Source organism: Sceloporus undulatus, chromosome 3 (assembly GCF_019175285.1).
Source record: "Sceloporus undulatus isolate JIND9_A2432 ecotype Alabama chromosome 3, SceUnd_v1.1, whole genome shotgun sequence".
NCBI lineage: Eukaryota > Metazoa > Chordata > Lepidosauria > Squamata > Phrynosomatidae > Sceloporus > Sceloporus undulatus.
Window position 1 is genome coordinate 67,124,142 of NC_056524.1, and position 25,243 is coordinate 67,149,384.

The window sequence follows — 25,243 nt, forward strand, 5'->3', positions numbered from 1 at the left end:
AGATGGCATTTTGGGGTAGCAATCAGAGGCAGAGCAAGGAGATTCAAAGAGGAGGGAATGTCCAGGACTGCAGCCAGCACTCACAGACACGCTGATAAGAGTGGCTTAGCCTGACAAGTGGAAGCAAAACACAGACCTTGCAAGGAGTAAGCATGAGAGCAGTCCAAGAAGTCAAGCCAAGGTCAGGATACCAGAAGTCAAAGCAATCCAAAAGCCAAGCCAAAGTCAGGATACTGGGAGACAGAGTGGTCAAAACAGTCCAAGGTCAAAGCAGCCAGAAGATAACAAGGGTCCAGTCCAAGGTCAAAGCAACAAGGAATCAAAGTACAAAAAGCCAGTGCTAGCAGCAATCACACCAAGTGATCATGCAATAAACTCTGACCAACAGTAAAGGTCTCTCAATAGTTTAAGTAAGGGAAACTCTCCCCATGCCACCTGAGGCTGGTTGGCTAATTGCCTCTCTGCAATCCTCTTGGATCTGCACCTGCAAGCACTCTCAGCCCTTCTCTCTTGGAACGTAGGCACCTCCAGGCAAGCTTCCTCCCCAGAGTCACCACTAGGCTGTTGCACCATAGGAGGCCCCTCTCTAGCACTAGGACCTGGTTGGGCCTCCTCCTCAGGGGCAGGGAGAGTACAGCTGGGACCTGGCAGAGCAGGATTGCCACCTGGTGTAGCCTCAATCAGCTCTTGCTCTGGAGGAGGCTCATCCTCCTCCTCATCCTCCGAGAGCTGATCTTGGCTGGCCATGACAGGGAAGGATAGATGGCATTTTGGGGTGGCAATCGGAGGGAAAGCAACGAAAGAGGATGCAGAGATGGCATTCAGGTGGCCTCCCCTGCAAGCGACATTTGTTGTTGTTGTTGTTGTTATTGTGACAGATTATGCAAATGCTTTGGGCTGGAAGGGAAGGGAAGAGGTTCCAAAGAGAGCTGCGGAAACCCATGACTTTGGGGGAGTCACACTCTCTCAGCCTCAGGAGAAAGGCAATGGCAAATTTCCTCGGAACCAATCTTGCCAAGAAAACCCCAGGATGGGGTCATTTTAGGGTTGCCATCATCTGTAATGACCCAAATACACACAACACACACACACACACACCTGGAGGTTTTTAAATTTGACAAGTTGACAGGATATGTGCACACTGCTGCCAGATTTTTTTTAAAAAAAGGGGGAGGGGGAAAGCACCCATTCTGTTGGCCAATGGCTGTAGGATATGTCACCTTTGACAAAAGCGGAAGTGAATTTGATTGACAACAAAGGAGGCTCCATTTTAAAGTGTTACTACAAATGTGAACTTCAGAGGGGCAAATTGCCCCGCTCGAGGTAAAGGGTAGTGGGCACTTCTTTTCAAGCAGATTTGATATGGGGGGACCCAGATCTGCCCAATTCTATCCAGGGCAAATGGGCGAGTGGGAATGGGGCCTCAGTATTATCTACTCTAACTGAAAGCAGTGTCTCAGATAAATGTCTTTCCCATTGTCTGATTCATTTTAAATCCAGATTTCGGAAGTAAGTCTGGAATCTTTTGCATATGTCCAAGAAGGGAAAAGTATGCATGAAGAGAATAGCTTAATTGGCATATATGATAGTATTTCCATATGGTGGTGTTTACGTGAAGGTACACAACAACAACAACAACAACAATTTATGGAAGCTAGACATGCTGAGGGATGGATAATCAAAAGAAAAAAGGAGAGAAAATGAAAATGCAAAAGGATAAATTTAGCATTCCGTGAGAGTGCCTGAGATATAAACATATACCAGTTAAGGACTACATTGGTTTGTATCTAATGATGGCTTTACCTTAGGGCAATGATGGGAAACTTCTGTCTGAAGGCTGCAAGAGTCCTAGGTGCTTTCTAAGCTTCTTCCACTGTTATCTCCAATCAAAGATAAGCTCTCTTTTAAATTTTCTGAACAAAAATAATATGAACTTTGCAGGCAGAAACTGCTGTCTTGGAGCTTGCTCTTGATTAGTGTTTTGTATGCTTTGCAGAAATATATCCCTGCTAGTAAAACTTACATCTATTTCCACTCATTTTCCTTTGACCTACCAGGGCTTTACCATACAAGCCCCATTCTCACATTTTTTAATTCAGTTCTGGATCCCTACTAAAGTGATCCCAGTAAAGAAAAAAAAAAATAGAGAAAGAAGGAAAAGAAATGGGGGAGGAAGGTAACCCTCCACCACTCCCTTCTCCTTCTGTGTCATGTCTTTTTAGATTGTAAGCCCGAGGGCAGGGAACCGTCTAATTAAAAAGATTGTATGTACAGCGCTGTGTAAATTTACAGTGCTTCATAAATATAGGATAATAATAATAATAATAATAATAATAATAATAATAATGGGGAGAGGGACAGGGGGAGGGTAAAGGACACTGACACCATGTGACTGGCAATATCACAACTGCTCTGGGAGTGACATTTCACATCTGCTGTCTTGCACTATTGAGAGCTCATTGACAAATTTTCCCATGAATGAAAAGGAAAGCCCTAAACATGGTCAGGGGATGCAGCAGCTATAGATTGGAGGTGATGGAATGCAATAAGTACCACCAAAACAACTTTTTTCCAGGTGTAATCATGGTTTAAAAGCTGTGTGTAGTAAACTCCCTATTCTGTCCTTGGTTCTGCTCCATATAGCTTGCTTTGTCCACCACTAGAATGCAGCTTCTGAAACCTTTCCTTTAACTAGTATTGGACTCTGTTCCAAAAAGGTCTTGCACCTTAGCAGGATGCACACCTCATGCATTTGGGACATCCTCTTTTTGTGGATTTTTCCTATCTACTTGTCTCCTATACTCCTCTGAAGAGCTGCTTCTGGGGCTTGATTGACCTTCTGGAAAAGAATGGTACAATGCAGAAGCAATTGAACTAATGTAACAGAAAATAAGCAATTTTTAAAATTAGGGTAATGCTACTGTTGGTTACAGCACACCCAACTTACAGTTTTACAACAGTTTTGTAAACTGAACCTTTACTGTTAAGTGAAACCAAGGGCTCAAGCAGACTGGTGTCTTGGAGTGGTCCTTGGCCACTCCAGATCCAGTCGGCCCCTGATCGGCAGCAGGCTGCAGTGAGCAGACACTGCTGTCCCAAAGCTAGTTGCTATCATGGCCCTGAATGGGCTGCTCCTTTTCTGGCCGATCCAGGGGTGTGAGTTGCCTGCACACCTATCCCAATGTTGCATCTCATTAATGAAAATTCACTTCACACCACATTACTGGTTGATAATGTCAAAAATTAGGCTGTCCAATTTCTAAAACACACACACACTGATGAGCATCTCACAGTACCACATGTTGCTGGCATGTCACTGATGAGAACCATAAATTTGATCTAAAAATGGGACCAAGAAAGATAGGTGGGTGATAAAGTTTTCAAATATGTAATCAATCAATAATGTAATTTATTAAAGAGAGAAGACTATTTTTACCATGAGATACATGAAGCAGGACAACATGAAATACAATAAACACATAAAATTCACATTTAATAATAAAAGAAAGTAAGTCATAACACTAAGGTTTCTACATAAAAGTGCAATAGATTTGTCACTGGGATAACATTTGCATCTGTTGCATCATGTGGTATTACAGTGGAGCCTTGCCTTATGTGGGGATCCATTCATGAGCGCACACACCATTCAATGTATTTCTGCGTGGCTTCCGCATAAAGTGAAAGCCGTGTATGGCGCACACACATATGGAGTGGGTGTGCTGTATTGCTTTAAAGTTATTGTAACAGGTGGACTCTTTTCTCCTTTAAAGACCATAAAGGAACAAATTAAAAGGTCAAGTGGACAACATGTTTTTACATTCTGCTACCATCAAAGGACCGAAATGTCAAGGTGCTTGTTTTTTACAAGCAGGGTTCACAAAAAATTTGAAACCATTTGCCATGACACAAATCTTTTTCATATATCTGCATCAGAGACGCTCTTGTTAATATTTGTGGAAATGAAAGAAGTGTTCTGGCTTTGGAGAAAAACTGGGAAAATAAATCAACATTACTCTGAAATCTATGATTAGCAGAATGTAGAACTCAAAGTGTTCTCAGATTGGTGGGATTTATATCCCTACATCCCTATATCCCTACCAAGATCCCAAACAAGCCTGTCATTGATTTCTGTGAAACAAAACTGCCAAGTTTTGCACAGTTTTGCTCTTATACTAGAGTGGTAACCAAAAACAAAAAATAAAGAATAACTTGTCATGTGCAGCAACTGCAAGTGTGTTCTGCCTTAACAGACATCAGGTCTAATGTGGAGCTATTATTTTTAGCTCTAACGTCCAAATGAAATATACACCCTGTTTTGCTGTAATAATGATCTAGCCAGTTACATTAGAATATACTGCAGCAATATAGTCATTAAACTGGAAACATTTATATTGGCATGTCATATTTTAATTATTAGCTTCAGTTCCAACTACAAATCCCTGAGCACATCAGGGGCAGGAATGCTGGTAAATGAGATTTTGAAGGTTCTCAAACAATATGCAGCAGAGAATGATGGAGGTTTCCATTAGATGGCCATCCAAAGTGAACATGGGCACATTATAGACAGCCTGTGTTGGCTAGGAATGGAAAGAATATTAAAATATATATATTATTAGAATGGTCAAAAAACATGTTTCTCAAGTGTCGGGAAACCCTGGTGAAAAGAATCCTGGCCTAACAAAAATCTTCATAGTTCAGGAATTATTCTGTGCAAAATTTGCACATAGGTTGTGTGTGTGTGTGTGTGTGTGTGAGAGAGAGAGAGAGAGAGAGAGAGAGAGAGAAACAGCATTTTCTGCACAGAAAAGCAATGTTGTTTGCTGTACAAAGAAATGTTATCGTAGGCAATTTATTCTATGCAAAATTCTCACAAAGTTGTTTTGTATAGTATAATATTTTTTTCACAAAATAATTTGTGTGTGTGTGTGTGTGTGTGTGTGTGTGTATAGTTTTTACCTGCATTAAAATGTTTTATGCACATCAAACCCCCACATGAATTTTGTACAGAATAAGTCCCTAGCAACATTATTTTCTGCATAGGAAGCAGCATTATTTTCTGCATAAAAATACTGCTCCTTTTCAGAAACTACCATTCTCTGTACAAAAATACTACAGGAGAATTTTGCATGGAGTGTAAGTCCCAAATGGCTTCATGGCAGGAAGATAATTGTTACAATTGCTCATTCTCTATCTCTAGTATAGGGTGTTTTCTATCCTCTGAGTCAAACCCTTACTTTTTCAAAAGCTCAAGATCTAAAACTGATGTCAAAAAGATTTAGTCTGGGGGGTTTTCTTGTTGTCATGTACCTTCAAGTTGACTCTGATTTATGATGACCTAGTTTATTTGGATGGATTTTATTATTTGGATGAGGTTTGCCATTGCCTTCCTTTAAGGTTGTGAGAGTGTGACTTGTCCATTGTCACCCAGTGGCAGAGTGAGAATTCGAACCCGGTTTCCCTAGACTAATACGTAGACTACTGCATCATGCTGATTATTTTTTCTGTGCCGTGTTTTTCCTGTACTTTTCATTTGTGATCCATGATCTAAGCACAGTGTTCATCAGTAAATAGAATGCATAATGAATGGAAGCTTGTGAAACTGAATTACAGCAGTGATAAAAGAAGGAAAGGCCACATGCTATCAAGAAAATGCAGGACACATGTTGCACATGGTTTCAGAAGTAAGATCCATATTGGCTCAAGTGTGTTCCCTTTTTTTCTTGTTCAGTTGGAGATTTCATATTCACTCTATTGCTGTATTAACAGATGTGTAAGGGGACAGTTTGCAGGCTTCCCCCATAAATTCCTCCACATCCTGTTATTTGCTGTTTTAAAACATTGTGCCCACCATATTTATCTCCCAGTCACCACAAAGTACAAATTCTTATTGGAGAAATGACTTGATTGGTTGGCAGATAATAATGTCCATGTCAAATGCAAATTTGGCTTTAAGATGACTGAGCTATGTAATTACAAGCAACTACAAAATAGCGATATGCATTTTTTATCTTCAAAACAATGTATGGGTGGAACAATATGTCACCTCAGTAAACAGAGGGCTAGCTCAAGACATTTTGCTGCCTGAGGCAGAGTGTCAAATAAATTCCCCTCACTTGGCAAGTTAAGGTGCAGAGGCTCAAAGGTGGTCAATTATTGGAGCCCCTAGAACATAAATCTTGTTGGTAACTCTTTCTCTACCTTCTAGTAAAAATATGGTGACTGATGAGGATAACACATTAAGCAACCAATGATTTGAAACCCTTTCATAACTTTTCAAATGAAGTGCCTTGCACTTCCTAATATTAATGTACTCCCCAACTCACATCTATTGAAGTATTCCGAGCGCAGAAAAGTCAGGGTGGGGGAGCAGAGATTAGTACTTTCCATGCCTACCAATTGTATCTGGAAAATATGTTTCACCACTTCCTTCTCCTTTATCTACCCAGAGTTATTTCTATTTCTATTTCATTCATTAATTTATTATATTTGTTTAATTTAGATTCCATCTTGCTGTCAACAAGAGACCCAAGGCCGTTTCTGCTGTTGGAGCCCAGCTGTGAAAAAAAGAAGAAAGATGCCCTGAAGGTAATTACTAGCCATAAAATTCTGCAAATACTTCTTTCTCTCTAAAATGTCTTTCATTTGTTTTGTAATTGATGGTTCCATTAAGAACGGGGATCTTTTTTAATGATTAATTGTTATTAATTTTACGGATGTGTTTTTATATGTATTTTATGTATTTGTGTATGTATTTCAGTAGACTGTAATCCCGTCTCGGTCCATCTGGGAGAGGCGGGAAAATATAAATAAACTATTATTATTATTATTATTACCATGAGTTTTCTTTTATCAAGACCCACTGTGGTACAGTGGCTTGAGTATTGGACAAGGACTCCATGTTATAGGGACTGAAACCCTGCTCAGCCATGGAAGCCAGATGACCATGGGCAAATCACACTCTCTCGGCCTTAGAGGGAGGCAATGACTAACCTCACAATGAACAAATCATGCCAAGAAAACCCTGTGATAGGTTCTCTTTCGGGTAACCATAAGTCAAAAAATGATATGAAGTCTCACAACAGTGTCAACATTCTTTTTGCTACAGCATGGAATTTTTTTTGTGGGCTACATCTCCCAGTATTTCCCAGCTGGGCTTCTGGGAGTTATAGTATCCTCCCCCCATATTCTGTTTTAGCCTAGCAGAGAGCAGCTTTCTAGAATCTCATAGCTCCAGATTTCTTTAACCAGAAAGATGCTTGGGGTTTCAGGCAAGAGAGGACCTTGTGCTGGTAAAATATATTTTCTGTCACTGAACTATACCCTCATCTCTTTTGGCAGGATATAAATCCAAGACACACTGTTTCAGGCTTTCTTCCACTGACAGTATTGAGGGGCAGAGTGAAGAATTATGAATTAATAATCCTTGCCAAATGCAGGAAGAAAGTGCACCACTATTTCAAAACCCAGACATTGGTTTTTATGCCTTGTCGGAATTGCTTCTCAGCTTTACCAAACTGCACATTGTTTTTTCCTGATATTTCACCCCCTTCTTTCCAGTAATTCCTGTGATGGGTCTTTCAGAGTTATCCAGGCCTTTAAAATGGAAAAGGGAACATCACAGAACAGAGGGAAGGCTGTCTAAATCAGACATTGTATAATCCTCCTTCTTTCCCCCCAAGTATGCCAAGCCTTTTATGAGTTTTGCTCACTCGATTTCATTCCACAAGCTACTGTGCATGTTCTTCTGAGTAGCCCTTTGTTACATTTCAAATATTTAGCATCATAAACTATGGCCTTGCCTAGGACCTCTGCCATGCCTTGTGGCAAAGATGTCTGTTAAATTATCATTAGAGACAAAAATATAGGACACAGAAGAATAATTCATTGGCTAGGTTGTCAAAGGGTCGCGATTAGGCCCTTGCTCTATTGCAAACTTCCTGTATGTTCTTGGATGGGCCATTAACTTTCTATGGTCCATTCTAACTGTTCCAAAGTGAGGATGACATACCTTCTCTACATCATAGATCAGAAGTAGGGAAGGTGTGGTCCATGGGCTACTATGGCCCAATCCCTTCTTTATGGTCTCCAAGCCTCTCTCAACCTCCTGGCACCACCATTCCATTTTGTGGGGGCAAAAATTACCCCAAACAAAACAATGACATAATGTCCTTCAGGAATGAAAGATGTGGGACCTTTCACACTACACAATTATAGTTCAGTATTCCACTTTGACTACGATGGCTGCATCCTATCGACTGCCTTCATCCTATGGACTTGGGTTTGTATTTTGGTGAAAACCAGAGCTCTCTGGCTAAATGCCCCTCCCTAAACTGCAAGCCCAGGATTCCCTAGGATGGAATCATGGCAGGTAAAGTGGAATGAAAAATGCTGTAATTGTGTAGTGTGAAAGGCCACCCCAGCTAAATACTCTCACTGACTCCCTGCCACTTTCCTGGCTCAAAGTAGAACAGAAGAACAGAAAAGTTGCAATCAGAGGTATTCCTGGTTGTAATGTCTGGCAAGTGTGGTATCAAAAATCAGGTGGTGTAGTCTGTCACAGGGGGGATTGGCTGCCATGTCTGCTGTTTTTGCCCAATCCTGTCACAGAGGGTTGGCAATGATACTTTCAAGTGTTTTACATTTCCAGATACTGTATCAATAAAGCAATGTCAGACAGATGTATGAAATTTTACATTATGTAGGGGCTGTCTGGTGTGTTGGAAAACAGAGGAAGAACACTTATCAAAGAAAGTTTTTAAATGGTTCAAAACAAAAGTAGTAAATGGTGACCTAACATCACAATTCAAAAGAACAGCTCCAGATTTGATGAGCAAAGTGATAAGATCACTGAGATGCTAATCCTGAGAAAATTCATAATGTATCAGCACCAGCATGGGAACTAATGTGAGTCAGTCCTTGTTCACATGGCATAGTAATGTCTGAAAGACATGTCACATGGACAGCCAGTTGTAGTATAATGTTTTCTGTTATATTATGCTCCAGAATGTTTTTGGACTAAAACAATGTCTAGGGGAGCTCTTATTTTTTATTTTATTTTGTTTTATTGATCAACAAAGTGACCTTCATTTTTGTGCTTTGGGCTATAGGTCTCAGGATCCTTAAGATACTGGCCACATGAATCTGGGAGCTATGCTCTACAATTGCCTCTTCCAAGCTCTGATGCAGTCTTCTTCAAATCTGGTGCCTTCCATGGGACCTTTCACACAGTACAGTATAGCACTTTAGCTGCCATGACAACATCCTAGGGAATTCCAAGACACAAGGTTTTTTTTTATTATTATTATTAAATTCTATGGGGCTTAATTTATTTTACACATACACACATGGTTTTAATTGTTGCAGCCTTTTACTCTCTTCTAGCTTGTTGCTGCCATGTTTTATGTTTTTGATCTGTTTTAATTATTTATTGTTCTAATCTAGCTTTTTTATTTTTTTAAAACCCCATTTATTGTTTTATCTGTAGACTGCCCTAAAATCCCATGATAAAGAGTAGGATACAAATAAACAATAAAATCTTCACTTTAGGAGGGGTATTTAGAATTCCCAGCCAGCAAACTCTAGTATCTCAGCCAGCAAATCCCAGGATTCCATAGGTTGCAGACAATGCAGTTAAAGGGGAATCATGGTGCTAAAACTGTGTTGTGTGAAAGGACCTCAGATGTGTTGAATTATTTCCCTTGTAATTCTCAGCTTGCGCCAGGTTCTGGAAGTGCATCTTGTAATGGGATCAGAGGACATCAGTTTTTTCGCTTTTTTTCTAAAGAAGGGAAAGAGGTAATGCATTCCTTTAGCAAAATTTACTTTCTTCATTTCTGTTTTCTGCTATAGCATCATGTAACATTTTTGGTCCAAACTTTCTAAATTTAGGAAGTACAGAAAAGTAGCACAACTGGCACTGTGGGTTTTGAAAGACTGAACTGCCATCTGTCAATATTGCTTTTGGGAGCACCCTCAGCAAGAGGACAGGGTTTTTCCCCCCCAGTCTTTATGTTTCAAAGGTGCCAAGACTAGAGTCTGAACAAGTGTAGATTAAGACACTTTAAAGATGTTCACTGTGGGTAATAAGTCAACTTGATCAGCCATTATCTAGAAGGATATTTGGAAGGCCTCTCTATAATGAGCCCCTAGGGAAATTGGAGAACATGTCACTCCAGTGCTGACTAAATATTCTGGAGACAAATGTCCCTCTGAGTGGGCTAGTCTCTGCATACTCAGAGAAGTTATTGAGTGAATCACATATGCAGGAATTAATGTGTAGGAATGACAGGATTGATCCTATCATTAGCAGGGTGAGGTGATGATCTCAGACAACAGATGCTGAGAAGCAATAGTATCAGCATCCCACATGTTCCTTGCAAACTCTCCAGTTGTTTGTTGGAGGAAAGAAATGTAAGCTACAGAACTCATCTTAGCTTCCCTAAACCAGCTTGCTGCCTCTGGTATGGTAGAGAATACTGGTTCATTCCAATCCTATCAGCTGCTCTGCATGGGATAACTTTTTCTATTTTACTTCAGGCAATAAAAAAGTCTTGTACCACCCAAAGGAATTGTAGCCTAAATATCATAGGCCCTTTACAGACCAGTGAAAAGCACCAGCCTGTGGGCGGGGGTGAGGGCGTCCCCATACTCAAAGCCCTCACCATGCTGCCCGGGTGCCATCTTGGCTTGCAACCATTCAGATGGCACATCCCATGATGACATCACTTTGGCACAGCACCCAAATAGCGCTGTGCCGAAGGGGTGGCATCAAGCCTCATGGCGGTGGCTGTGGCACGCCTTCCAGGACACAAAAAGGAGCTGGTTCTTCCAGCTCCTTTTTGTGCTCTATAGAGGCTGGATCGGTGCCACTGCGTGTGGTTGCCACAGCACTGATCCGGGGCAGAAAGGGGCAGATTCCTGCCAATCTGTAGAGCCCTATAGTTCTCACTTTAACAGAATATTTCTCTTTTTTATTACAAGGTTGGGTGCTTCAACTCAACTCAAATATAGAAACCCATTGACTTTCCAACAAACAATTACTTTCTTGTTTAATGTCAACAAGATATTTTAGAAATATATGAGCATTCTACTGTGTCTTTTAGGTGTGTTCTTCAAATTCATTTGGCCTCTTTTGTTATACTCTCTCTCTTTTTCTGTATATGCTCTTAGGCATTGATTCTACTTTGATATCTATTCCCTATTCCAGGGGGGTCCTTTAAATCAGGACCCACCATAATGCTTTCCAGATGTTTTATACTATACTCACCATTGCTAGCAGGGGATGATGGTTTATTATTATTATTATTATTATTATTATTATTATTATTATTACAAAACATCTTGTGGGTATATAATAAAAAAGTTAATGCAGCATTGACAATATCTTGAATCTTTGGGGCATTGTTTTTGTCTAGGCCTTCCTACTCACTATTGTGGAGGAAGGCAAGAGAGAAAGAAAGTTGCACATGAGTTGTGGGTGGTTTTAAAGGTTAGGAAAGTGAGGAAGAGGCTAAGGTCAGTCAGTGATCAAGAAATGAGGAGGAACAGAGGTTGAAAGATTTGAGATGTGATAGCAGGATGAAAGTAGGAATGAACACAAAGGGTATAAAGAGGATAAAGGAAATGGAAAGCAACTGAATTTGAGAGATGTGGAAGAGAAGTAGGTATGGACAGATTGTGGAAAGTTGTTATTCGCCCCTAAACTGGGAAAAAATGTTATTTTTTAAAATATTGTACTCACTTTATACATATTTCCCTATCTTAATGTATAGAAATTCTCCCCTGCCTTCCAAAAGGGGACAAAATCTGACACAAAATCTTTAGAGCAGGGATGGGAAACCTAAGGCTCTACAAATGTTTTAGCCTACAACTCCCACAAGCTGCAGCCTGCATTGTGGAAGCTGTAGCCCCAGCCATCTGGAGGGCCAAACCCTCCCCCCTCCTGGATCGCCATTGTGATCTATTTGTGACTTCAGCTTGCCATTGCTGAGACCTGTGGGCAATAAACTGAATCTTGTTGACACTAAACAAGAAAGTAATTGTTTGTTGGGAAGTCAATGGGTTTCTATATTTGAGTCTTGCATAGAATTCAGCTGGTCCCAACTTTTGGATGTATATGTGAAAGGAAGTCCCACAGTATGGCTGACACTCCCATATATATTTGTATGGGATTACAGCTTCTGTCAAGCGATAGGTAAATGCACTTGATTATATGTGTATCAAAATTTTAATTACATAATCAAATTTAGCAAGTCTGAATTTTGTATGCTGCTGGCAGCCTCTTCCTTTTCCTGCAGACCTTCTGTTTCCTCTTATTTTTAGTTTCACATCTACATTTTGCCCTCTGCTCCACAATACAATGTATCCTTTGGGCTGTAACCACTGTTACATGGATTTGTAATTGGCTGACTGGCTGAACCCAAAGGGTGCTCAATAATGGTTCCTTTTCATCCTGGAGAGAAGTGACCAGCAGGGTGCCACAGAGTTCTGTCCTGGGCCCAGTGCTATTCAATATCTTTATCAATGACTTGGATGACAGAATTAGGGGCATACTTATCAAATTTGCAGATGACACAAAATTAGGAGGAGTAGCTAACACCTCAAAATTCAAAATGTCCTGAATAAACTGGAAAGCTGGGCCAAAGCTAACAAAATGATATTCAACACAGAAAATTGTAAGGTACTGGACTTAGGGCAGAAAAATGAAATGCATAGATATAGGATAGAGGACACACGGCTTAAGGAGACTACATGTGAAAAGGATCTAGGAGTCCAAGTAGATCACATGTTGAACATGAGTCAAAAGTGTGATGAGGCAACTAAAAAGGCTAATGTAATTTTAGGCTGCATCAATAGAAGTATAGTGTCTAGATCAAGGGAAGTAATAGTCCCACTCCTATTCTGCTTTGGTCAGGTCCCACCTGGAATACTGTGCCAAGTTCTGGGCACTGCAATTCAAAAAGGACATTGAAAAACTGGAGCATGTCCAAAGGAGGGCGACTAAAATGGTGGAGGATCTGGAAATCGTCCCCTATGAGGAATGCCTTAGGGAGCTGCGGGAGTTTAGTCTGGAGAAGAGAACGTTAAGAGGTGATATTTTAGCCCTGTTTAAATATTTGAAGGAATGTCATATTGAGGAGGGAACAAGCTTGTTTTCTGCTGCTCCAGAGAACAGGACCCGGAACAATGGATGCAAGCAACAGGAAAAGAGATTCCACCTCAACATTAGGAGGAACTTCCTGACAGTAAGAGCTGTTTGACCGTGGAACACACTTCCTTGGAGTGTAGTGGAGTCTCCTTCCTTAGAGGTCTTTAAGCAGGGGTTGGATTGCTATCTGTCGGGTATGCTTTGACTGAAATTTCCTGCATGACAGGGGGTTGGAGTGGATGGCCCATGTGGTCTCTTCCAACTCTACAATTCTATGATTCTATGTGGTCCTTTATTAAAACACAGGCTCACATACATACATAGTTGTATTACACCAAATGAGGCAGAATGTGTGAAAGAAGGAAATTACAACAGTCCACTTCCTGTGCATGTCTGTTCTCTCTGCTTTTTCACTCAGACATATTGCGGATAGCCTTGTTACTTATTGTCAAGTTAGGCTGGATTCTTAAAGACTTTGTGTGCTCCATAACTTGGGAGCTGAATCACAAAGGCACATATTCCTGAATGTACAAAACAGTAGATAGGAAGGCTGAATCCCATTGCTGTCTTGAATTCCATTTTGGAAGAAATATGAGATACAGATCCAAAAAACAAACAAATAAACAAATCTTTTGCTTCTTAAGTGCAATAGTGTACCACTATCTCACTATCTGGGATAAAGAAACAAAATTTAGTATGAGAACAACTAGTGAGATATTGCATAATATTACTCTGATGAAGCAAAAGATTTATTTATTGGATCTATATCCCATCTTTCTTCCAAAATAAGATTCAAGACAGCAATGGGATTCAAGGTAGCAAAGGGATGCAGTCAAAGATAATTGTACAAAAATAGTTGATGTGATTATTCAAATGGATGTCCTATTTTTCTTCCACAGACCTCTAGATGTTGTATGTAGAGTTCCTTTCAGTCTTCCTATTGTGAACACTGGAACTTAGAAACATTACTTTAAATTTCTACAACCTCCAAGGGATTCTTTTTAAGCTTCATTGGAGGCACAGACTTGCTTAGCTTCAACACAGTTGCTGCTTCGTGTATCTACAAGGCTAGGGATAGGATAGGTGTGCCTATTCAGCTGTAGTTTGACTGTGACTTTCATTTTCCTTCAGCATTGGCTGTGCTGATTGGGGATAATAGAAACTGCAGATCATACTGGTCTGCAGGGGTGGTACAAACCATGCCCTGAATCAACATAAGCAGAATCATTCCTTTTGGGTGCACAGCTGGCCATAGATAACTTGGGTGAAATCTAAGTGACAATTAATTTTAAAGTCCTATGAATGAGACAGAAGTAAGCCAGGGGATTTAGAAGTGCGTAGTTTTCACCGGTCCATGATCTGTATCTCTTTAATGTGGCTGTTCAACTGTTCAAAACAGAAAGGAGCTGAAACATTAATGCTGTGTAAGCCTCATGACCCTCAATATGTGTAGGCATGTACTGGATTACTTTGATATGTGGTTTGCAACTATGAGGGAAGACGCAGCTGCCAAACCACATGGCTTCCCGCTCGCAGAAAAAGAACAGTGAAAGGCGGGTTCTTCTAAAGCTGCAGCGGCGGCAACGGCGGCATAACGAGTGCGCCATTGGTGCACTGGTTATGTAAGTGCCATGCAGCACCATGTGGATGCTGTGCGGATGCCACACAGCGCTTATATATCAATGACAGTGCGTGTATACAGGGCGCCACCATTGTTACGTCCTTGTCACATGCTAGGGTTGTGGGGCTTGTGGGCACTCCACCCCCAGACAATCCTAGCACATGATGAGGGCGTCGCAAAGGGCGCATATGTACCGGGCCTATAAAACTCTATCTTGCACAGAATCAGTAAAATGTATCAGAGTGGGTGTAGCTTTCTAATTATTCAGGTATGTTTCTATAATTGCCAGACACTTGTCAATGAAAAACAGTTAGAAAACAAAATAAGCATAACTAGTCATAATTATAACAGATGAATTTGTGATATTCAGGGAAGTCTCCTGTTAGAGACTGGATTCTATTTTATGTATTTTTCCATATTTAAGGCCCTGAAATGAGTTATAAGCTATTGGAATAGCTGTTACATTACCAAAAAGATACACCAAATAAAAGGTGGAACATTTATAGGGCTTTAGTTTAATCCTATAATTTATAGGGTAGCCTCCAAGGTTCAGAAAAATGTTTGTTTCTTTACCTTAGCTGCATCCGCATGGCAGAAATAATCTGGTTTGACACCACTTTAACTGCCATGGCTGAATACTATGGAATTCTGGGAATTATAGTTAGTTGTGGTACCAGTATTGAGCCATAGCAGTTAAAGTGGTGTCAACCCAGATTATTTCTGCTGTGCAGATGCAGCCCTGGTGGCATAAGGGAGCACCTGGTACAGTGTGGTAGAGAAATGGTCATATATCTTTTGTGGTGTACCACTTTCAATTAACATGACAAGCTTTGTGATCCTGTCAGTTTCCACTGATGATGGGATCAATGTTTGCTTCTCCCATCTTTCTTTTTTCATCCACATTTACGCAGAGTATTGCACTGAGCAAGAATCATGGATGAATGTTTGTTTCTTTACCTAGTAGCATAAAAGGAGACCTGGTGTGGTGTGATAGAGAATGGGTCATATCCTTTGTGGTGTACCACACTCATTTAACATGACAAGCTTTGTGATCCTGTCAGTTTTCACCAGGGTGGAACCAGCATTTACTTCCCCCACCTCTCTTTCTTCATCCAAATTTTCACAAAGTATCACACTGAGAAAGAATTGTGGATTTCCGTCTGAGGGGGCTGCATGGATTGATAATGTAAAACCTAGGCAAAAAACAACTTGTTTTTTCCACCCTTTAGGCCATAATTTCAGTTAAGAAACAAAGTGTAATAAATTTTGGCGGGAAAAATAACCGAACGATTTTGGACATTTCAAATGACTGGCCTGTATAAACACTACTGAGAAATGTGGGTGAGAACAATTTGACCAAGGAAATGATTATTTTTCTTGCGCCAAAGCCTAGGAATTTGTCAAGTCAAGTCTTTTGAGACTGTTTGAGGTACACTAAAAGGAGGAAGCAGACATACACAAAGAGAAACTTTGCGATAAATCAAGTCTCTCATATTTAAACTCTTATTTATTAGTGAAAGTAATAATTAGAAAATTCACAGTCTGCTGAAAATATCCTCGACAATTACATTTTCGATTCAGACTTACACTAATAAAAATATTCCCAGGTCTAAAATTAAGACCTGGGATCCTTTCACACTACACAATTATAGTGCTGTGACTCCACTTTAACTGCCATGGCTGCTTCCTATCAAATCCTGGGATTTGTAGTTTGATGAGCCACGAGCTCATTAGTGCAGAAATCAAAATGCCCCTCCCCAAATGCCTTGAAAATCCCAGGATTTCATAGAATGTGAAGATGGCATTCAGATTAGAACTGTAGTACTATAACTGTAAGCTGAAAAGGCCTTTTAGCACATGCAACAGAAAGTGGATTTAAATACAGATAGGGTAAAATGGATAGTACCACTTCATCCTTCTAGGTTTGAGCTTCCGTTATGTTTTCTTTTGTTAAAAGGGGAAAAAAATATTTCTGGAAACCAAAAAGCTTGTAGAGTTTATATAAAGGTACTAGCCCAGTCTGATTCATGTGGTGATAATTTTCTACATGTTTTTAGCTACTTGATGTATGGGGATATATGCTCACCACCATATGAAGATGATACTACCTTATTGCTATTTCTGTCTAATAAATTTGTAAACTTTTCATAATACTTTTTTTAACATTAGGGCATATAATTTCCCAATCCATTGCTTCATTCCCCACTTTTGATAGTTACCTTTTAAATGTTATGCCCCTATGCCCAGTATCTGTCAGGTGCGTATTTATCCACCATGTCTTTCTAAACTGCAAGCTATCACTAAAAAAATTGGGGATTGAAATAAATTATGTTGTCTTTGGGAAAGGACAAAATCTTTCCTGATGAACTACAGTGAGATCTGAGTTTTGGGATAAATTGTCATCTGTTTATCTTGACAAACAGCCAATTTTGATTCGTCTCATGTCCCTTTGTATGATTAGAATTCTCTAGTTCTAATTGACAGGTGATTGCTATGCATTTGATTATGCTCATTTGAAAGGTGATTCAGCAACCAACTTGGCTGCTACTCAGTCCAAGCTATTCACATCGGCTGGAACCAAAGTTTGATTTTGCAGCTGTCACAGAATCATTTGTATTCAATTTCAGAGGAGCTAACAAAAAGCATTCAGCATATTTATTAGGTAAAGCACATGCCTAGAACAAGGACTTGGAGAGGACAGAAGAGAAACAAGAAGCTCATGGTGAACAGACACTGCAGGATGAGTAAACATGAGCAAATGAAAGTGAGCAGGAAAGGATGTTTTCACACACATTCTAGAAGCACCATCATCCACTTGGATGAAGGTCTACTGGATGAAATGCATATGGCGGACATGCAGCCCAACATCTCCAAGACCCTGACACAGAATTCTAGCTATCCCCTTGGAATTTATCACATTTTAATGCATTCTCTATCATAGTTTTTCTAAAGTTTTAAAAAATTATTGCAAGCCACAGATGCTGGTGAAACGTCAGGAATAAACTTTTATAGAACATGGCCACATAGCCTGAAAAGCCCACAAAAAACTATTGCAAGCCACCTTCCACCCCATTTGGGGAGAAAAGCAGTATATAAATTCAATAGGTAGACAAACAAAAATATTGAAATATACAGTAGGCTTGATTTGGTTTATTATAACAAAAATGCAGAGGAAATACTACAGAGAATACTTGGAAAACTTTATTTTTAAGATAGGCAGATCCCAGAATCCAGTAGTATGATTGTGGGGTTTCTGGGAGCTGTAGTTTGAAAATATATTTTTCAAAGCTCTGGCATTATACTTCATCTCATAGAAGAAACAATTTATGCCTCCATTTATGCCTGCTTCAATATCTGCTGAAATGCACCCCCTTGTTTACAGCCCTCTTCCTGTCAGAGTTCATGAACAGGCTGCCTATGTACACTACGGTGTCAAGTAGAGCACTACAGAGTTCGCTCTTTATTACTTTCCAAATGAATAAAATTTCCTCAATAAAACCTTCCTGTCCTGTAGACAAAGAGCAAATAAACATTTGGATGGGCAACAAAAAATAAATAAATAAATAAATAAAAACAAGAGAACAAAACTAAAGCCAACTACATCCAGGAAGACCCTTGTTATTCTAGTAATATTGCTTCCTTTGCTTGTTAGCAACCCAAAGGAAATGAGTGGGGGAAGATTTAGCAGTTTCATACTCCTTAGCTTTGTTACAAAAAAGATGCCCTCCCCAAAAAGTGTGTGACTCATACAACTTCTAGTGACTCAATTCAGCTAAACTCTATCTTCCAATGCCAATAAAATGTAGCAGAAAGGCTTTAGAGTTGCAGCATAAAAGAAAGGTTTTATAGCATTCTTCTCCTATGCATTCATCCCTGTTTCCAATCTACGAAGGAGAGAAGTAGCCATGTGGCTTGTTGTGACAGAGCAGTTTGTGACCCTTCCACATTCTTTAGCATGCTTATTAATACAAATAATGACTGACTCACTGAGGTCCTGAGGTGAGCAGTGGAAGAGATTGAAAAGATTTCTGCCTTCCTTTCCCTCTTGATCAGCACTGGCATAAAAATGATAATGAGCTCACTTCACAATGTTGTATTTATTATACATTAGATCAACAAGGTCCTCTTTCTGTACTTTGAATGTTTTTCCAGGAGAAAGCATAACATTTCATATTAAGCAAAGATTACACTTCCTCAACCACCAGAAGATTTCTTAAAACAAGCTGATGTATTTACTAAGAATTTCTCAAGGTCAAACAACCTGTTTGAAAATGGCAGAGACAGATTGTAATTTTGGGTAATCTTTGAGTAAGACTCAGTTCTAAAGGTGGCTTTATTCTATCTCTTCCCTGGACTGCTTTATTCTTCCAAATGTGTCTACAGGATGTTACCACTAATCACAGAGAATGACATGGTTTTCAGAGCACAAAACAAGAAATGCATCTCTTTGGCTTCATTCCCTTCACCTCTTTGGTTTTTGAAACTAAAGCTACTGTACTTTGGACAGTTCATGAGATATGACATGGCTCTTTGGAAAAAAAACACACAATAAATTGTTGGAAAGAGGAAGATCTTTACAGACAGATTGACTCAATCAAGGAAGCCATAGCCCTGAGTTTACAAGACTGAAAAGAGTTGTTGATGACCTTCTTGAAGGCGTCTCATTCATGAAGTCACCAAAAGTCCACTTGATGGCACATAACAAGCACAACCTATGCATGTAATAATTGCAGTTTTAATTTCTTCCATGATCTAGACTGATAGATAAACAGGCAACAGAAGATGCCATTGGCTAGACACTCAAGACTGCTCTTCCCTTTATTAAGTCTCTGATGCATGCACAGTGGATGCTGTTTGGTATTTAAGTGACTGAAGTATCAAAACATAGACTCTGCCAGCACAACTTTAGACTTTTTTAGTGGTTTGTTCCTTGGCTGTTGCCTGCAATTTACAAGACTGATGACAGTTATGTTTATAAAGCAGAACACTCAGGATTATGAGCTGGTGATTTGGACAACTGAAACAAATCCTCAGCACAGTAGCTCATTAGGAAAAAAGTGGAAATCTATTAACATTTCAGATTTTTGTTAGAATCTGAGCAAATAATTACAGAAAAACAAATGCTGTTAAGAACTCATTGAAAAAGTACAAACATTTTCCTGAACATGGATGACTCAAAAGTTTATTTAAAAGTTTGAGTGGCACTTACCTCTCACAAAGCACTGCTGGTAAGAAGGGAATGAGTCAAACATGCTCTCTGAAGCCATGCTTTCTTCCTGAAAACCTTATTCTCTCTTTTAAAAGGGGGTGATAGGTGTTTTCTTTCACCTTGAGAAGTAAAACAAAATTAAGAATGGTCATTATAACAAACCTCCTTGCTGCCATTGGACTTTGGATGTTTGTGTCTGCTGAGCAAAATAAATTTGTAAATAAGCTTCTATTTTTCTCTCACACAAACACTGAAACCTTTTTGGAAAGAGAGAGAGAAATAGCGGATCACTTGTGGTTTCATGATGCTTACCACTCTACGAAACTGTTGTGGTTTGCAGTCAAAATGATTCGCCCTGCCTGCTGACCAATATCCCGGACCTGCTCTTGTGTGACTGCCTCTGTACCCAACTTGTGGTTCTGTGGTTGTTTATGAGGCCCAAAGAAGTGTTTCACACAACCAATATTACAAATTTAACTGTTCCCCTTTCCACAGCCTGTCTCGATTGGTTCTTGACAATCACATGATTTCAGTGATGCTGACTTTGAAAAAACCCAACAGACACAAAACATTCTGAGCAATGTACTTCCCTCACCACCTGCCCTCCCTTAGATTCAGCAATGAAAGAGTATGCAGAGAGAAAGGAAGAGAGAGACTGACTGACTCACTCACAGCCCTTATTTTACAAACGGTCTTTGCTGATTAAGGACAACGTTGCTTGTGGTTTCTGGAACTCCTGATTATTTTCATAGATATTTCATTGCTGCTTATTCAATAGTAATTCAAACCCTGACATTAGTCTGTTGCTGAAAGAGGATGTCCATGGCATCATTTAACTTGGGAGTCACTTTTCAAAAAAGTTCAGCAGGTGGGGATCAGCGCTTTTTTTACTTTCTAAAGACAGTTCATAATCAAAAGAGGCTAAGAGGGACTGACTCAACTGTAACTTTTAAAGACAAGTATGAAATAATAAGCAATCTAATAAATCAGCCAAAGATCAGCATAAACTGCGTGAAGCTCTAAATGAAGGTGCTATCTAAATGTTTGTTGATATTACTTATGATCTTTTTATCATAATTTTGCTCTCACAAAAGGTGCTTAGGGACAGAACTTCTTTGTGTGTGGTGAACTTCCCAAACTGGGCTTATTTTTCTTGTTCTGATGTTACCAGGCATAAGGCAGTAATAAAAGAAATTGATATTTTGAATGTCAAAATATCAATCATTCTTTAATAAGGGGATGATTCACATGTGGTTTAAGTCCCAATTATAAACAAGAAAGAAAGAAAGAAATACACCCTTTAAGAATAAAGTGGTGATTTTCTCTGTTTTCAGAGTACAGTGTTACCCCGGGATACGAATGCGCCGCCTTACGAAATTTCCGGGTTACGAAAAAATCCAATTGAAAAAAACTGTTCCGGGTTACGAAGGTTATTTCGGGTTACGAAAGAAATTTTGGTGCTTTTCGGCGCTTTTTCGCACCAAATCGCGGCTTTTCCCCATTAGCGCCTATGGGGTTTCGGCTTGCGAAAGCCTTTCGGGTTACGAAAGCGGCGGCGGAACGAATTATTTTCGTAACCCGGGGTAACACTGTAATATAAACAAACATTTCAGCTTCCTTAGTCACTTCTATGTTTATTGAACAGTATCCTTTCACTAATTCAATGTGAACACTAGATTTTCTTCAGACCTGTTGTGTTATACTTACACTCTCAGAGATGGACATATTTTTAAAAACATTTGACAAATTCTCACCGTTTCAGTAGGACCAAAACACTGTTTAAATAGGAGTAATTCAGTATATTACATAGGTAGGATCTTTTAAGCTAACACGGGAGAGATGTCTCTAGTGGTTTGAATGTTGTACTGGAGGCCAGGGTTAGATTCCCTAGTTTGCATTGGAAACTCATTGGGTGACCTTGGGTGAGTCTCACCACTCATCACCAGAAAACCCTATGATGGCATCACCTCAGGGTCACCATAAGTCAGAAACAACCTGAAGGCACACAACAGCAACAAATATTCCATGGAATTCACCAAGTGACCTTAAATCAGTCACTCTCTCTCAACCTGGTCTACCTCACAAAGTTGCTAAGAGGACGAAGTAAGAAAGAGACCAGGTGTGGTACAGAGTGCCAGGAAGAGGTAGCTGAGAGCCGCCTCTCTTTGCTGTGTAGCCGCGCTGCAGCTATGCAAAAAAAAAAAAAAAAATCGCTAAAAAGCGGCTCCTTTTTGCGCCGTCGCAAACAGCTGGCGGCGGCATGAGCACGTCGCTGCTGTGCGGCTCCATCTGGAGGCCACACAGCAGTGATGTCATCACTATGTTCGGCGCCACGCAGCGAGGACGCCCTCATCATGTGAGAGGGGAGAAGGGAGTGTGTATTGGGGCCTGTCTGTATCGGGCCTGAGTTATTAACTAAACATATACGTTATAATCTATATAGAAATGAATGTTGAAGAAGGGTACAAGGTGACAATTTAAAAAAGAACTGTACTAGAAAAAATGTGGAGAATTATCTGCTTTATAGTATAAGAACCGAATAATACACAATCTAATTGCACAGGCTAAAAGATTTAGATTAAACATTAGGTAGAACGTTTCTTCATTCTTTGCCTACCATCCATTGAGTAAGATATACAGAGAAAATATAGAATATTCTGGAGTCTGCTGGATGTGCCTGATCTTGGCCATCTTGGCCCAGACTAATGAAAGTTTTGTGTGTGCATGAATGTGTGTGTGTGTTTTCAAACCTACTGTCAATTTATGGTGACCCCATGGAATAGTTTTCTGTCAAACTTAGTTTCTGCTTCTGCCTGCCAAATAAATGAAAATAAATGACAGTTTCAATTGAAGAACACACTTCAGACTTTTAGGCCTGAAACAGATGGGCCACATAGAGCAGCTTATGACCACTTCAGGGGCATGGCATTTAGATGACACATGCTCTCAAAGTGGCCAGAATCTGATTTGAGGCCATCTAAGGCAGCCCGAAGCAGCTGGCAAAATGAGTGGATTTAATTTGCTCCTGCCAGTGGTTCATTTGAGATTGCAGTGGTGGCCCACTTTGGGAGCAGGCCATCCAGTTGCTGCAGTTCTGGTGCGATTGGCACTTCAGGGGCATGGCATTTAGATGACACATGCCCTGGAAGAGGCCGGAAGCTGCTTTGAGGCCACCTAAAGTAGCCCAATCTTCCAGGTCATCTGCTTTGGCCATTAGGTATAGCACTATGAGTCTACTTTAAACACCATTCCTATATCCTATGGAGTCCTTGGATTTGTACTTTGGTGAGAATTCTAACTGTTCCTCCCTAAACTACAAATCCACCTCCCCAATGGGCGTGAAGTAGTCACTTGATATGATAGTATTTCCCCTCTGACCTGCCTTTGTGTTATGTAATTAGGCCCTTTGACTTCCTTCCTACCTGTTGAAGTCACTTTTCCCTTTGTCAAGGAGGGGAAGTCAGTTCAACTCTTTGTCCCCATTGTCTGAGAAGGAAGCAACCATCAAAGAGCTCCAGCACCAATAATAGTTGCTGGTTTGCCCTCACACATGAGAACTGCCTTTAAGAGCTCTTGTAATCAAGTATTGCTTGACTCTTCATTTATCTCCTTTCCTATCCTTGGAAAGATCTTTCTAAAACAATTATCATAAGCTTTCATTGTATGTTACTAGAACATTTGGAGAAATTGCTTGTTTCTACCATTAGTTCAGTTTCACTAGCTTGTGGGACTCTGCTTAGCATTAAAAAAATTCCTACAGTGGGAACATTCTGGATATAATTATTTAGTTAACTCCAATCCCAGACCCACTTATGCTGAACTAGATTTTACAGATATTAATGCAGTTTGTTTTCAAGGAAAGGTATTCAAGACTGGAGACTGAGTTCTCATTCCTCTTGGAAAGTCCCTGATTATCCCAGTGTGGTGTGTGACAAACTAGACTTTGAAGGGATCTTTGTTCATTGGCACTCCTCATTCTGATTCAACAGTGGAGGAGGAGCAGCTGACACCCATATGCTGTCCTGCAGAACCCTGCATAGTAGGAAAACCTCAAAATCAGTCAATTTCTTCTTTACAACCAAACCATTACCCAGCTTCCCAGTATTCAACTGTCATCCTTCTAAAAACACTCCCACACCTCTGGTGCTTTGGAGAGAATTCAGCCAAAGCCTTGAGCATATCCTGTGGGGGGAAATATTTTTCTATTAAATGGCAGATTCCCATAGCATGTTCCCATGCCATAATCATTTATGTTCTTATAACTTCCCCATTGGATTACTTTATGAAACTATCACTGAAATCATTGTGACTTTTAGTTAGTAATAATGAATTCCCCCCCCCCCCCTAATTTCAAAGGGTCTTGTCTATGCTTGAATTAGGCTGAATCTACACTGAAGAAATAGTGCGATTTGGCACCTCTTTAAAAGCCATGACTCCATGCTATGGGATCTTTGGATCCATCAAATTACAAAATCCCAGGATTTCATAGGATGCAGCTATGATAGGTAAAGCATCAGTAAAGTATATCTAAGTGCTTTAATTTTGTATTCTGAAAAAGACCAAACTTGGATTACTTGCGGGTGGTTGACAGTTGTGATGGAGAGGATACCCTGTACCAATTTCATTGGTTTTTCTGTCATGGCACCATACTAAGTTTTGACTCATCATTCATTATATATTTGTTCATATGAATATTTAAAATAATGAATAAAAATATATCACAAACAAAATTCAAAAGTTACAGTGTTAGTAAATGGGATGGAATCTGAGAAGTTCAATTTATACAGAGGCACTAAACAAGGTAGCCCTCTGTCACCCATATTATTTGCATTCTATATTGAACTTCTAGCTGAACTCATTAGGTTAAACCGAAACATAAAGGGTTTACAAGTCAATAAGTCCCACCACAAAATTTTGTTGTATGCAGATGATGGCGGGGTACAGACTGCCGTTTTGCGGTGGTCTGCCGCCGCCGCCAGTAGGTCCGCGGGGGAGCCGGAGCCTTCACACGGCCCGACTCCCGCGCGGACCGAAAAAGAAGCTCCAAAATGGAGCTTCTTTTTAAGTCGCGTTTGCGACATAGCGAGGCGCCAGGGGCGCGCTCGCTACGTCACAACGCCCGCGACGCGTACGGACGCTCAGCGTCCGATACGTAAAGATGGCGGCACCCGTATTAACAGGGCGCCGCCATCTTGTACGTATTCAATACGTACTAGGGTTAGGGGGAATGCGGAAGCACCGCCCCTTCCTAACCCTAGTACGTATT

The 25,243-nt window shown here is 40.2% G+C and overlaps 1 protein-coding gene across 1 annotated transcript in view; it reads right to left on the bottom strand.

Annotated features, from left to right (window-relative positions):
• The window catches only part of RUNX1 (RUNX family transcription factor 1), a 263,811-nt gene extending 243,425 nt beyond the window's left edge, over positions 1 to 20,386 (bottom strand). Inside the window, exons 1-2 of the mRNA XM_042461118.1 lie at positions 20,290 to 20,386; positions 19,978 to 20,096 (exon numbers count right to left, since the gene is read on the bottom strand). Of these exons, the coding sequence (XP_042317052.1) occupies positions 19,978 to 20,035 (58 nt within the window). The 5' untranslated portion in view covers positions 20,036 to 20,096; positions 20,290 to 20,386. The remainder of the gene's footprint in view (positions 1 to 19,977; positions 20,097 to 20,289) is intronic.
• Between the last annotated feature and the right edge of the window lie 4,857 nt (positions 20,387 to 25,243).